Source organism: Lontra canadensis, unplaced genomic scaffold, assembly GCF_010015895.1.
Source record: "Lontra canadensis isolate GAN:19392208 unplaced genomic scaffold, GSC_riverotter_1.0 scaffold130, whole genome shotgun sequence".
Taxonomy (NCBI): Eukaryota; Metazoa; Chordata; class Mammalia; order Carnivora; family Mustelidae; genus Lontra; species Lontra canadensis.
In genome coordinates this window covers 947,247-963,305 of record NW_022631124.1, presented here as the reverse complement: position 1 = coordinate 963,305, position 16,059 = coordinate 947,247, and the positions used below count along the sequence as shown (strand labels likewise).

Here is a 16,059-nt window from a genome sequence, read left to right as displayed (position 1 = left end):
CTCTCCAGAATAAATGGGTGACAGTGGGCAGGTGGGGAGAGGGTCAGCCTGGAAGGAGAGAGACACCGTAGGTGCACCACGTGGCTGCCTGTGGAATTTGGGATTGAGGCCGGATGGTGGATGTGAGGCGCTCGGAGAAGAGAATGGATGTTGGGACCATGTGAGGGGGGCACACAGCCAGTGCTGTGGTTTGCTTGGCCAGCCTCCAGCTAGCTGACTGATGGAGAAAGTATTTGGAGTGACAAGAAGTGTCACTTCACAAACAAGGCATCTGTCAGGCTCCCAGAAGGCTTCCACTGTTCGAGCAGGAAGAATGTGCCCTGCCCCACAGCCGCTGTGAGAACATTCACTTGGCCATTCCCTGCTGCCTGTGGTGAGGACAGCTCCTGCAGGGCAGCCCTCTGGGTCAGGCGCTGTGATTACCCCTTGACAGCAAGAAGCCCTGAGGTGCACAGAGCTCTTGGGGGGTCTGGGTCACAGAACGAGTAAGGGGGGTGGCCAAGGTTCTCACTCACTCCCTCAGATTCGCCCACCTGCCTGCCTGGTTTTGTAGTCTGCAAGGGGAACTTGACCTTTGGAGAATCTGGAAGCTCTTCATAAGGGAATTCATCTGCATCATAAAAGAAAGCCCTCCTGCCCCAAGCTCCAATTTAACCATGTTTCCACTCATCCAAGAGATGAGAAACACTTGCTTCAAGGTCTTCTGTCTAATGACCTGTCATAGTCTGTTCAGTTCAGCGACCATTAAGCAAATGCCTTCTGTATCCCAGCTGGGATGTAGAGGGGATGAGACAGTGCCCCCGGCACCTCTCCAATTAAAATAACGACTGTAAAGTTGGTTTCTCTGAATTTACTAAAAGCACTTTTGTTCCTAACTGAACCACTTAACCACTTTAAGAATGGATATTTCAAATCTGCATTTATCAACTCTCATTTGATCTTTAATCTGCCGCTTGTACTGCCCTGCTCCCAAAACATCAGTAGGGGTTGGGGACCCATGGGACCTTTCCTGGGGGGAAGAGACATTATAAGGTAAGACTTAAGGTGGGTTCAGAGCAGACCATGGGAGGTGGAAAGTGCCTCTTGCCCCGCCATTTTGTCCGGGGGCAGCGGTGCAGAAGGAGATGCTGCAGTTGTGAAGTTGCCCAGAATGAGGAAACAGGCTTAGTTAGTTTTTTCTTTTCTTCCCCTTGCAAGGCACGGTGTCCTGCTTTGGGTGTGTCTGTAACTTCACGCAGCTTCTTTCTTCCTTCCAGACCTCTCCATACAGCATTGTAAGGAGGCCACCACCTCCCTTATGTTGTGTTAGCTCTGGCTGTTCATAGCCTGTACCTTGGTAAATTTTCCCTTCTCCGAGATGGAATCTCTATCCTCAGCTTAATTCCACACAAGAAGTGGTTGCATATTTCTTGAATTCCAATGAGCCAATAACCGCTTGTTCCTACAGCCCTCACTTGGAGTGGATAGAAGTAGCCACAATAATAATGCCACAATTTACCTTTGTTTTGATGGTCGTAGAGAAAATCCTCACAGGAGAGGTTTGACTTTTCTTTTTCTCAACTCTTCTTTTTCTACAGCTTCACCCAGAAATACCCACCAGTAAAATTTTTATCAGAAAAGGACCGTAAAAGAATTTTGGTAAGTTTGTACATCTGATTAATATTTATAATATCAAAAAACTGGCTTTTTAAATAGAGGTATACTTCACATACCATAAGTCACCCACACAGAATATACAGTTTACTGGTTTATAGTGTGTTCACAAAGTCCTCCGACAGCACTCCATTCTAATTCCAGAATATTTTCATCACTCCAGGGAGAAACCCCATCCCTGTTGTCAGCCATTCTCCTCCCAGCTCCTGGCAATCACTGAAACTACTTTCTGTCTCAATGTATTTGCCCATTTTGGACATTTCCGATGAATGAAATGATACAATATGTGGTCTTTAGGATCTGATTTGTTAAACTTGTAGTAACGTTTCTAAAGTTTATCCATTCTGTAGCATAAATCAGTACTTCATTCCTGTCTGTGGCTGGATAATATTGCATATTATGGAGGTACCACATTTTGTTTATCCATTTCATCAGTTGATGGATATTTGGGGTTGTTTCTACTTGGAGGCTATCGTGCATAATGGGGCTATGAAACATAGGTGTACAAGTGTTTTTGCAGACATGGCTTTTCGGTTCTCTTGGGTATATATCTAGTGCCACCGGCTGTCGAGACGAATCATGACCCATTGAATTGTCTTGGCACACTCGTCAAAAATCAGCTGATCAGGGCGCCTGAGTGGCTCAGTGGGTTAAGCCGCTGCCTTCGGCTCAGGTCATGATCTCGGGGTCCTAGGATCGAGTCCCACATCGGGCTCTCTGCTCAGCAGGGAGCCTGCTTCCTCCTCTCTCTCTCTCTCTCTCTCTCTGCCTGCCTCTCTGTCTACTTGTGATCTCTCTCTGTCAAATAAATAAATAAAATCTTTTTAAAAAAAAAAATCAGCTGATCATACATGAAAGTATTTTTCTTCTAGACTTGTAGTTCTGTTCTATTGACCCTGTCTCTCCTTATGCCAGTACCACTGTCTTGGTTACTGTAACTTTATAGTAAGTTTTGAAACTGGGAAGTGTGAATCCTCCCACTTTGTCTTCCTTTTCAAGATAGTTTTGACCATTCTGGAACCCTTATAGTTCCTGGTAAATTTTAGGGTTAGCTCTTGTGTTTGTTAAAAGAAGCCACTTGAGTTTTCGATACAGACCACATTGAATCTGTGGATGAATTTGGGCAGTATTTTCATCTTAATATTGTCTTCTGATCCTTGAACACAGGGTGTTTTTCTGTTTATTTAGGTTTTCATTAATTTTTTTAAGATTCCTTTTGTGGTTTTCAGAGTATAGTTTTACACTTTTGTTAGATTTATTCTAAAGCGTTTATCCTTTCTGATGTTAGCATAACTGGAATTGTTTTTTAGTTTCATTCTTATGTTTTGTATTGCAAGCAAATAGAAATACAATAGATATTTGTATTTTCTTATACCCTGCAACTTTGCTGAAATCATTGGGTTCTAATAGTTTTGAGTAGATTTCTGAGGATTTTTTATGTACTGTTCAAGATTATGTCATCTGAGGTTATGGGAAGTTTAACTTTTGGCTTATCAGGAAGGATGCTTTCTAGTTCACTTCCTTGCCTAATTGTCCTGGCGAGGACCCTAGTACAGTGTTGGATAAAAGTGGGAAGAGCAGACATCCTTGTCCTGTTCCTCATCTTAGGATCCAGAGTCTCATGCTCCATCACCTGAGCCAGCCAGGCTCCCCTCATGTACTCTTAAAAGGACTGTGTATTGTGCTGCTGTTGAGTGTTCTGTAGACATCTGTTAGGTCTAGCTGGATTAGATGTTTTTCAAGTCCTTCTTTTTCTTGCTAATCTTAATAGTTCTGTCCATTATTAGGAGTGAGGTGTTGATGCCTCCAACTATTGTCAAAATCTCTAGTTCTTCCTTCAATTCTCTCACCTTTTGCTTTGTGTATATCTTGGGTCTCTTATTAGGTGCCTAAATGTTTAAAACCCTTATATCTGCTTGATGGATTGACTCTTTTATCATTATAAAATGCCCCTCTTTATCTCTTAACATTTTTTTGTTTTAAAATTTATTTTGTCTGATATCATCATAGCCACTCCAGCTTTCTCACTGTTTCCAAAAAAGTGTATGTTCTACTTTTTTACATTCAGCACATTGTATCTTCCAGTCTTGTGTGTTCCCTTAAGATTTAGTATAGCTGGACCTTGTTTTGTTTTGTTATTTTCCAATTTGGGTGCCTTTTGGGTGGTTGGCTTATTTTAATCCATTCACATTTAATGTTATTACTAACATAGTTGGATTTATAACTGCCATTTTATTTTGTGTTTCCCGTATGCCTCATATCTTCTTTGTTCCTCCGGCCTTCCATTTTTCTTTTCTTATGCATTAAGTAAATCTTTTCTTATGTGACATTTGAATTCCTCTAATTGTTTTTTATGTATTTTGAAAATCCATTTTGTTGCTATTTATTCTAGTGCTTACCATCTGTATTTTATCTCAGGACACACTACTTCAGCTTTATACTGAGTTCCAGTGAGATACAGAAATGCTACTCCCACATAGTTCTGTTACCCAACCCTTCTTGTGATATCATTTCTCTGCATTCTGTGTATCACTTTAGTCCAAGTTACAAACGCCACAGTGCATTATTATAATTATTTTATATTTTATTATTTTTAAATTTTATATCTTGTAAATAAGCTGAGGGAATAAAGGAGAGGAAAGATGTATTTACAGAACTTGTTACATCATCCTTTTCATTTCCCTGTCTAGTTTCCTTCATTGTTCATGTGGGTTTGAGTAAATTTTGATGTCATTGCCTTACGGCAGTACAACTTTGCTCCTACCTACCCTCTTCATGCTGTTGTGGCAAATGTATTTTTTTTTTTTACAAGGCAAATAATATAGTAATATGCATATTATTTTATACAGTTGTTTTTGCTGTTGTGGCAATGGTGGAATATACATAACGCAGTTTATCATTGTGTCATTTAAGTATATGGATCTGTGGGCTTTAAGTATGTTCACATTGTGTTATACAATTTGGTCTTTAAATCGATCAAGAGTGGAAAGGAGAGCGTGCCATTATATATTGTCTTTTATAATTACCTTATTCCTTTATTTGTTCTTACCCCTTTTGTTTCCTCTGTGGGAAATGCTGCCTGGGATCATTTGGCTTCAGCCTGAAGAACATTGTTTAGTTTTTCTTATATGCCGGCTATTGGCAATAAATACTCTCATTTTTTGTGTATCTATTTTTGTTTTTCAGTTTTAGAAGTTTGAGTTCTATATAAAATTCTTGGCTGACAGTTTTCTTTCTTTTCTTTGAATGTGTTACCCCACTGCTTCCTCCGCTAATTGAGATAGACAGTAGGCTTTTGGTCATGCTGAGGGTCCCTTGTGCGTGAGGAGTCCTTTTCTTTGTCTCCTGTCTACTTTCTGTGGGCCAGTGCCACAGTCATGAGTTCATAGCTTAAAACAACAGAAACTAAAATTCTCCCACTACTGGAAGCTAAAATTCTGATGTCACGGTGTTGGCAGGGCCGTGCTCTCCCTGAAGTTTCTAGAAGGAAGTCTGTTTCACGCCTTTCTCTTAGCTTCTGGTTGTTGCCACTGGTTCCTGGATTCCTTGCCTTGTAGAGACACATCCATCCAGTCTTTGTGTCCATCATCATATGGTGTTCTCCCATGTGTCTCATACTGGATCCACAGTTTACCCTACTCCGGCATGACTGGATCTCAACTGATTACATCTGCAGCCACCCTGTTTCCAGATAAGGTCATGTTCTGAGATTAAGACGGATATAACTTTTGTAGGGCAGTATTTGACCCAGTCCAAATGCTTACAGAATTTCCTCTTTGTCTCTGATTTTCAGCATTTTTAGGATGATCTGAGTCCATGCATCTGTGTTTGCATTTATCCTGCTTGCATGGAGTTTGTGCAGCTTCTCGAATGTGTACATTCATATGTCCCGTGAGTCTGGGGAACTCTTCAGCCATTATTTCTTCGACTGTTTTTTCCGTTCCTCCCTTTCTTCCTTTCTGGTGCTCCCATTACATGAGTCTTGGTGTGTTTGTTGGTGTCTCGTACTGGTCTGAGGCGATCCACTTCCCTTTCTTTTTTCCCTCTGCTCTTCAGGTTGCACAAACACTCAATTTATCCTCAGCTTTGCTTTCTTCCTTCTGACACATCCAATCAGTTGTTGACTCTCTGTCATGAGTTTTTCTATACTTACCAACCCCTAAATTTACATTTGTTTCTATTTTGTATTTTTTTCTCTTTTTAGTCTCTGTTAACTTCTGGTTTCCTTCCATTCTCCCGAACTTGTTTATGCTGGCTGACTTGAGGACTGTTGAAGGTGACAGCTGGGCCCTGACATAGGCAGTTTTTGCCTCTTGGTGGTTTTCCTGGGTCCAGTCCCTGGGTACTCTTCTCCCCTTTCACCAAGCCTTGTTTTATTTTTTCTTGTTTATATACTTGTTTAGTGATTTGGCTGTTCTCCTTCAGTGATGTCTGCTCCCCTGGAGTATGGGACTCTGATGGTTGCTGCCCAGAGGCCACAGCCTTGGTGATGGACACTGTCACCCTGGCATCCAGCAGTTCTAGCAGGCTCTTGTTGACCATCTCGTAGCCTGATTGCTCTGTTAAGCTGTCTGCCTGTGTGGTATCACACAGTAACCAGTAGGCCCCAGTAATTGCTAGTTGAGCAAGCTTGCTGTAACCAGTGCTTTGCATAAATTGCTTCTCAGTCTGATCCCGTTAAATTCTGGCCCCTTTGCAGCGATAGATTTTTAGGCCAGTCTTTGAGGTTTGCTCTGACCCCAAGAGGACTCTTGGGCCTGTCTTTCCCTGGCTCTCACTACTAAACTGGCTGACCTGGGGCTAAGCTTGTCCTCCTAGAACTACCAGGCTCCTTTCTATTGCTTACCACTTAAATCTCCAGGGTTTTTGAGATAACATTTAGGCTTGAACTTCTCCACTTTCTCTTTCAAATTAAGTCTCTTTCTCTGGGGAGAGCTTTAGAGCTCCTGTGTTTTTATTCACTGCCTCATCCCCCAAGGGGAAACCTCTGAGCCAGGACTGTGGAGAGGAGGGAGTGACTTTCCTGCTTACAAGCAGGGGGCTGGCAGGAGCAGTACCCCTGGTCTTCTTGCCTTGCTTTTCTGGGCGTGGAATCCACTCTGTGAGTGATCTCGGGCAAGGGTGACCACAAGCCCATTACTTCAGTCACAGTGTGCCATGCCTGGACTAGAGCTTCTGCCATGGGAGCAGGAGCTGGAGGAGGAAGGTCTCTTAATCACTTGGCTCACGCCTCACTAATTGAGCCTGTGTGGCTCAGGGGGCTGGGGGTGGGGGATGAGAAGTGTGGGTGGCCTGCCCCTATCTGGTGAGATACCATTATCTTTTGACCAGGAGCACCATTGTCTTGGCCCCAGCTAACAGCACCCACTCTGAACTATGAGGGTGAAGGGTAGAAGGTGGGAGTGGGCCATGGCTCCAGTGTCACTGATTCTGTTCTTAATGAATTTCAGTAGATTTTCTTGCATAAATGTTTCTTCATTTGCTGTGTACCCTTAGGACTATTTCCGGAGACTTTAAATGGTTAGGCTTTTGAATTCTCACCAGTTACCTTTCTTTTGCTGGGGGACAGGTCTGTGGAACGCCTCACGTTGCCATTCTATAAGAAATGTTTTATCTGTGACTTTGATACGTAAATGGTTGGTACACAAGGTGGTTTTTTTGTTCTTTTACCTGCTATTTCAGCTGTAGGACTGTGTATCCCAAACACGGAAGTACTAGTCTTAAATCCATATTAAACTGTGTATACCCATAATCTCCGTTTTCTTCTGGAAGTTACGTAAATCTTACCCTGAACAGACTCTAACATCTGTTATATTTGTATGACCATCTTTTGGGATTATTTCTACCATATCAAAAATGTGTAGGCACTTAAGTGTGAATTGAGAAATACATCTGTGTCTTCAGCAGCAGAGAAAAATTAATTTTTTCAATCTTTCTGCTGCCACATGTCAGAATGATCAGAATATTTGATGTCCCCCATTAACATATGAACCCTGCACAGCCTTGCAACGGTTATTATTATATCCCTGTCTGATCATCTTCCCATCAATGCTGAGTATTATGAATTTATTTCACTTTTCACACCAGCACAATAAATGGGCTGAGCATCCTTCACTCCTCGGCCATCTCCTAGGTTAAGCCACATTTCAGAGTCATCTGGTGCCACGTTGTTGCTTAAACCCAAAGCCTTTTCAGTGGTTGTGGGTGCCTTGGCACAAAGAAGGGGTTTGTTACAAAGGCATTCTTCTTGCTGATGTTACCGAGCAGCCTGAGTTTGATTGCCTCCCTTGAACTGGACCAGGTTCTCCTCCTGTGAGCTCCCACAAGAGCAGGAAGTACGGGCAGTTGAGATGAGCTCATAACTGCAGAGCCATGCGAAGCTGCCTGGGGTCCATTCAGTTCCCCTGGAAGAGGTGTCTCCCGTCCTTTCTTCTTACTATCTTTTTGGGGGGTTAGCTCCTTGTTATTCAAAGGGTATTGCCTGGGTTTGGCGATTCGTTTTTCCGGGGGATGCTAGTAAGTGATGATTTCTGTTTGAAATGCTTGCCTATTGGGCTGAAATTGATTAGTGAGAGACATTGTATAACCACCCAGCTATGTTCCATAAATCTTTAAGTGTTTTCGATAGAAAGCACTTGCTCAAGAAAAACAGTTCAAATGCATTTCAAGCAAGGCTGAGGTGCTTCCAGCACGTTTATATTACCACTAAAACTAGCGAAATGTTGGAGGCAATCGTGTATAATTTAGTATACTGCATTTCTGCTGGCTGGGAGTAGTTGCTTGGTTATTTTAGGTGTGGAGATAAAGTTAGCATGCGACAGAACATCCCAGTTTAAGAAATATTTGCATATAGATATAGAGTTACATTAAAGAAGGTCAAATTTCTTTGAAGAGATGTAATTTTTCTGGTTTATGAACTGTGGAAGGTTTGGCAAAATGCAAGGAAATGAAGGCCAAATAAAATGAATGTTCACCCCTCAAGTTAAGCAGTCATAGAGCTAGATTTGGAATTCATGTGTTTTTCCTGAAAATTCTGTTGTCAGGTCATCATTCAGGTATACAGGTGAGATGTAGGCAGGCTGAGGGTAAAGCATGAACCAGACAAATCTATAGGTAGTGGAGAGAATATGAGATTAGGAAGATTGTGAGCTTATTTTGTCCTCACTAGTGATCTGGGGATTGTGGTCAGAAACTCTCATCCCTTGGGTGTCTTGTTTCCTATTTGCGAAGCAGAGGATCTGGGAAATGGGGCTCTCCGTAAACAATAAATACAGCTGATGGAACTCTGTGGAGCTTCAGGACCTTCCAGCCATCCGCATTCTCAACCGTGATACAGCTGACCCTTGAACTACTGGGGGGCGAGAGGCGCTGGCCCTCGGTCCCCCACTCCCACGTGCTATTGAGAATCCGCCTGTACCTTGAATCTTCGCCTGCTCTTGACTGGCCCGCTTACCATAACACGGACAGTCAGTTCACACGTGTTCTGTGTGTTACGTGCATTACATATTTTGTTCTCACACGAAAATAAACGGAGGAAAGGAAAATGTTACAAAGAACATCGTGAGGAAGAGGAACTGCAGTCACAGTCCTGTCCTGTGTGTTTCAGCACACAAATCGGCCTAAGAGTGGAGCCATGCAGTCCACACCCACGATGTTCACGGCCCAGCTGTGTGTGTATTGTCGTCAGAGCATATGCAAAGGTCCGATTGGTGTGGATGGGCTCTTCCGTGGCTGGCGTGACCCCTCCCTGTCCCCCAGATGGTCCTCCTTCGCCCCGGGCTGCTTTGCTCTCACCCATGGTAAACATTTGACTTATTCAGATTTTATCTGCACTTCATGGCAAACCAAATGTTTTAAAACCATACACCTAGGGTTTTATGTGTTTTGTTTGGTTTTTGGTTTTTGGTTTTTCTTTTTCGGTAAGAGCATTGGAAGAATTGGCTTTTTTTTTTCCCTGGCATTAATTCTTTCAGTTTGGAACAGGAGGGTGAGGTGAACGCAAGTTTTGATGGCAGAGCAGGCGGCGCAGAGAATAGAACAAGACAGAGAGGCGGGCTCCATGGCTGCCCTGCTTTCTGGGTTCGTTCTTCTCAAACTCCTTCCTCCCTAAGACGCAGTCTGCTTTCTCCGTCCCCCTCCAATTATACCGTGTAATTTGAATAAAGCCTTTCTATTAGTTTAAACAGCGTCTTTCAGTCGTGATTGCCTCTTCATGTTGGTTGTGGTTCAGGTTTGGGAAGCACAGATTGCCGGCCCCTGCCCCCCGAAGCGGCATCCTGTCCCCGTGGGGCCCGCCGGCGGATCCCATGCCGTGGTCGTGCTTCCGCTCAGACAGTGACCAAATGGTAGAACTTAATTACTTTGAGCTCCGGTTTGCAAACAGTATTTCTTATTTGTTCCCACAAGCAGATGGAAGGATAATCATTTTTTTATGACGTTTTTGTGTCCAGTTTAAAAAAAACCACCTGTATGATTTGGTAGTTCACCGAATCGCTGCATGTTGCTAGTCACTTTTTAAAAGAAAGTCATTCTGCAACTTTGCAGGAGCGGTGCTAGAATTAGACAAGTGATGTTCAGGGTCTCCCCATTGTAAAATAAGAACTTCTTGATGTATAATTCTCTGTCAGAGGAGACATTTGGAAACTTGAAGCTATTTTTCTGCACTGTTGACTGGGTGGTAGCCTCCGTGTTTAGGCTGCTTGGAAGTTGGTGGTAGTACGACGACTTGTTCTGGAGCGAAGATGCTGTCCGTAAACTCTTGGTGTCTTCCTTCCTTGCTGTCCTCCCATGTTTTAAACTGTGGCTGCTCCAAAGTCACCCTGTCCTCTTGTGCTTTCTCTGGGGACGTGGGGCGTGTGCAGATAACCGGAGGAGCGGGCTTCGTGGGCTCCCACCTCACCGACAAGCTCATGATGGACGGCCACGAGGTGACTGTGGTGGACAACTTCTTCACGGGCAGGAAGAGGAATGTGGAACACTGGATCGGCCATGAGAACTTTGAGCTCATTAACCACGACGTGGTGGAGCCGCTCTACATTGAAGGTGAGAGAAAGCAGCCAATGACTGCGCGTTGAGCCTGGTGCATGGGCTCCCCAGAGCCACCGGCCCCCAGCCGGAGCCTTTTGCCCTGACCATAGTGAGTGTGAGCTGTGGCTCATTTCTGAAATGGTCTTACTGGGTACAAGGCACTATCATAGTTTCCGTGATAAAGAGCAGTGATGGCAGTGTGGGCATTTGACTGCACCGTCCCCAGCACTCCTGGCTCTGGGCATCATGGGCTATTCCAGAAGGGCTTGTGCAGTGCACGACCCTCCTCACTGCGTAACACATCCGGTGCCTGCCCCACTTGTGTGAAAATACTTCGAGCTTCCTATAGGGTGCTGGCTGGTGTGGAATGCTACTTAACAGTGAAATTCCACATCAGGAGTTTAAAGCCTCAGTAACTTTGCAACTCTCAAGGAGTCAGGGATTGGGGGCTGTAGTGGGTTGGATGGTGGTCCCCAAAAAGATATTTCCATGTCTTAATCCCCAGAATCTGCGAATGTGAGCTTATGTGGGGGAAAAGGTCTTTGTGGATGTGACGAAATTAAGGATCTTAAGACGAGATCAGCCTGGATGCCCCGGGTGAGCCATATTTCCAGTTGCAAGTGTCTCTATAAGGGATAGAATGGAGAAGCCACAGATGCCTGGGGAGAAGTGCAGGTCTCACGAACACCAGGGCCGAGATTGAGGCCACGCAGCCCCAGGTCAAGGACTGCCTACAAGGCAAGGAGGGATTCTTCCCTAGAGCCTTTGAGGGAAGCGTGGCCTTGCCAACACCTTGTTTTCTAGAACTGTGAGAAAAGAAGTTTCTGGTGTTGTAGTTCACCTAGTGTGTGGCCCTCAGCTACAACAGCCTCAGGAGGCTAGTGGGGGGTTGTCTGAGGTGTACTGATGAGGACCTCTACCAGGTGCTTGCTCAGCAGGCCTCTTGGAGTCACGAGCCTTCTCGTTCATTCTCACTGAAATCTGACCAGAGTCCCAAGAGGTAAATGGTATCATCCTCCCTTGCGTATTTACAGAAAACTGGTATTGGGTTGTGGTCTTCCCAAAGCCGTAGGGCTCTTAAGTGGTCAGGCCAGAACTCAGCCTCAGGTTTCAGGCTCCAGAATCATCACCGCCCCCTCCCCACCCCACTGCATGGATGGTGTGGTGTTCTGCTCCTCTGTGTGGCCCTTGTACTTGGAGGTTCCATTTTCGCACCACCTACATCAATGCGGAAAACTTTTTTTACCCATAGATTCAGACTGGCACCTTAGAGTTGCTGAGTATACCCACAGTATGGGTATGCTGTGCTTTATTTACTCCTATCCTTAAATGTTCTCCAGTGTTTTATTATAACTTGTCTTCCTCTGAATTTTATTTCCTTAATAAAAGACTTTGAATGTGAATTTTGCCAAATGCCATGTCCTTATTATTCCGTGTTGTCTGTTTCATAAACACAGGAGTAGCACTGAGCATTATCTTCAAAAACTAACAAAATAGTTTGCTAATTTGATAGAAAACACATGGTTCTTTGACTAAAAAAGTTAGATTTTTTTCCTAACATGTTAAAATTCACAAAAGAAATCTAGTTCTTTTACCTTTTTAAAAAAATTTGCTTTTCGTGGGAGTTCTTCGTAAGAGATTATTAATCATTTGGTATATATTTAACATTTGCCCCTCCCCCGAATTCTGGCTTTCGCCTTCTAATTCTATTGAAATTTTATAATTACAGTCTCACCTGTATATTTTCCCTGTTTGTTGTTCAATTTCTTTTATGCTCTCAGTGTCCCAAGAACAGAGAAATATTGAACCACGGTATTTTTGTTTATGTGATTTTTTTTTTTTAAACATGTGATTATTTAATCTATCAGGGATTTATTTCAGGGTTAGGCTGTTGTTTGTGAGGTGACCCAGATGATCTAGGTAGTAGATATATTGGTTCATGTTCCCCCGGACTTGATCCTTGATTGTGGGTTTGCTGTGAGGGTAAATTGAGGTAACACACATGATAGGGTGCTCACAGGCAGAATTGCAGAGCCTGGGAGTCTACGTGCTGCAGTGAAAGTCCTCGCTAGTGGAATTAAGGTCACGAATCAGCTGGCAGCAGTAGGACACCGAGATTACCTGGGATTATGTGGGTGGACCCACATATTCACGAGTATTGAAAAGTGGCAGCAGCAGCGGGTGGAGGAGCTAATGGGAGAGATGTGGCAGCAGGGATGCCTCCAAGGCCACAGGCGCTAGGGAGGAGGGGGGATTCAAAGTGTGAGGAGGACTTGACCCATGGCCACTGGCTCAGAAGTGGGAGAAAGACTCTAAGTTTGTTAGGGCATCAGTAGATGAATTAGCATACAGTAAAATCCTAGCCTAAAGATACTCCTGTTTATACACGTTCTTTCCCCACAGTCCAGACCAGAGCCCTGGCATAAACACTGGACAAGATGTCCCTCTGTGCCACGTGGAATGTGTAACCCGAGCCCTTGTCAAGGACTTAACACAGGGGCTGGGCCCTCCTAAGTGCTCCCCAGATGATAGATGCTATTATTATTCCTCTTTCCCCTTTCTCTGCACATGGCAGTAAACATTTGTGAAACAAAACTATTGATCACATAATTTTAGTAATCCCGAGAAACCAAAACTGGGGAAAAATGGTATGTTGGTAAATAAGTTATCTGCTTTGCCTCCGAGCTTTGACACCAGCACTACTGGAGACCGTTTCTCCCACTTCTGGCAGTAGACTCCGTGTGGAGACACACCTGAACCCGGCAAATGGACTCACACAAGAAAGGGTTCACACTTCTGCCCTTTGCTGGTGGGGGGCGTGGCCCCCGTGTAGGGGAGCAGTGGACATTTCTCCACCTCCATACTCTAAAGTCTGTTTTTCACTTTGTCCGACCTTAGCATAAGATTCTTACACATGCCCGGGACAGTCTCCCTATCCCCTCCCCGACTCATCGATCTTCTCCCCCTACAGTGCCCACCTGACTCAGCCCTGGACGGGGAGAAGAGCACCCGTCACTGGATCCCACTCGTGGGTACAGCTCTGCATCTCAGGTCGTGATCCTCCTCTCCTCACCAAAGTCAGGCACAGCATGAATTTAACCAGATGAACTCAGTTTGGTTTTCCCCCTCCCCTTGCTGTTGTCACACAAAGGATGACATGATTTAGGGTACCCTTGAGTTGACCTGTCCTCTCCTTGTGCTGACAGCACCTGCCATAGTTCACCTCCCCATCAGCTTTTCCTCTGATCAAGTGTCACAGCCTGTGCTCATCCTAAGGGGCATTACCATTTGGTGTAGTGTGCACACCAGGCTTTCAGCCGTGACAAACGAGACGTCCTGCTGATGTGACAGAATCACTCTCCTCTGTGAGGGACAGTGAATCACAAGTATGTACACCCCGTGTTTGGTATATCTCCTTTTGAGTCCCTTCTTCCTAGTGAGGGAACCCCCACTTGATGTGGTATTGACACCATAGCAGGAACGTTCTTCAGCTCTCAGAAGCATTTTAGGGGATTTGGTTTGGTTTCTTTGTTTTCCAGGGCTGGCAAGTTGTCTAGGTTGTAACGGGGTAACAGTGGTGTCCCTTAATTTGGCATGTCTGTAGCAGAGCGTCATTCATTTTCCTTCCACACAGAGTTCCTCCTCTTGTTATTTTCAAAGTGTAACCATTAAGTTTCAGAAGCAGAGGCATTGGCGATGTAACTGCTGTGGGAAATTTAACTGTTGTCTGCCCTCGGGACGTGGTGGTGGCATTGGGAAGGGAGAAAGTGATTGCCACACGCCCCGCGTCAGGGCTGAGAGTGGGGTACTGGGGAATTCAGGGATGGCCACGGGGTCACGAATGGTAAGACTGATGAAGACCAGCGGTGCTGGTGGCACTGGGGTTCTGTTAGAGGCCTCTGTGTCCCCCTGCTGCCCTGGAGAGAATTATAATACTGAAATAACAGAATCTGGTTTTCTATTGCTTTAAAAGAACTCTGGATTTTACCACATGAGACATTGAATTCAGATGGTAAATCTCTGGAAGGAGCCGAGTTAATCCGTCCTCCCCATCTAGGAAGGGTGCGGGGAAGTTTCGGATCAGCCAGGGTTGGGGATAGCGGGGTGTGTTCGGGTTTTATGAGGGAGATGCCAGGCCACGGAGATGGTGGAAAGGAGGCTCGGCGTTGGGGCAGCCCCTCGCTCCAGCCTGGAGGGCTGGCCAGCGGACGTCGGCGGCAGGCCGGCTCCCTGAGAAGGACGCGTGTCTAGAGAAAGAGCCGTGTGTTCCTGGAGGCAAGGATTAGGGATGCAGGACACTGAGCACTGACCCTGGAGGCTTTTTCAGAACAGAGCTGACTCTGCTGGGGGAGGATGGAGGTCTAGCCAATCCTTGACTTACAATGGTCAACTTAAACCATCTTCTGACTTTATAGTGGTGTGATAACAGTACACATTCAGTGGAAACCATACTTTGAATTTTTTTTTTTTTTACAGATTTTATTTTTTTGAGAGGGGCGTGAGAGAGAGCACGAATGTGTGCATGAGTGGGGGAGGGGGAAGGAGCACAGGACAAGGGAGAAGCAGACTCCTGGCTGAGCAGGGAGCTGATAGGCGACTCCCTCCTAGGACCTGGAGATCATGACCTGAGCAAAAGTCAGACACCCAACCTCCTGAGCCACCTGGGGTCCCATACTTCAGATTTTTAATCTGGATCATGCAGTCCTGTCCTCTTTTGATGCTGGGCGACGGCAGGGGCTGCAGCTCCCGATCAGCCAGCGATCACAGGGGTTAGCACCCTCTACATTTACAACCATTCCATACCCAGACCACCCTTCTGCTTTCACTTTCAGTACAGTACTCGATGAGGTACATGGGATATTCAGCACTTTATCACAAAGTAAGCTTTGTATTAGAGAATTTTTGCACAACTGGAGGCTAATGGAAGTGTTCTGAGCACATGTAACACAAGCTATAGGCTAAGCTATATGTTCAGGAGGTTATTTTATTAGCACTTGACCCTATGAATATAGTATAGTTTTATTACTGGGGAGTTTGCACGTACGGGCCATGATGACCCCTGCTTGAGAGAGCTGCCCCATATACACATCAAAGTCATTTTTGTTTTTGCCTTTGACTCATGTCCAGGCTCCTGGTGTAGACAGTCTGGGCCCCTCCCAAGAGGTGTCCCAATTTACTTGTCCACCATCTGCCTTAGCAGGAATCTTGAAACCAGCATTTCTATAGAGGACAGAAAAAGACAGAGACACCCCTCGCATCATGGGGAGTCCATTCCTGGAACATGCAGTACCCGTGAGTACGAGGTGTCCAGGGCAATGAAAGCAGAAAATGACGATCGTAAACACTTCATGAATACTCACTGTGCTCCAGGCACGGTTC

At 45.0% G+C, this 16,059-nt stretch overlaps 1 protein-coding gene across 2 annotated transcripts in view; it reads left to right on the top strand.

Annotated features, from left to right (window-relative positions):
• UXS1 (UDP-glucuronate decarboxylase 1) overlaps positions 1-16,059 on the top strand; it is an 89,682-nt gene that overhangs the window by 33,030 nt on the left and 40,593 nt on the right. For both annotated transcript variants that reach the window (XM_032842450.1, XM_032842449.1), the window contains exons 5-6: positions 1,578-1,638; positions 10,515-10,695. In XM_032842450.1, the coding sequence (XP_032698341.1) occupies positions 1,578-1,638; positions 10,515-10,695 (242 nt within the window). The remainder of the gene's footprint in view (positions 1-1,577; positions 1,639-10,514; positions 10,696-16,059) is intronic.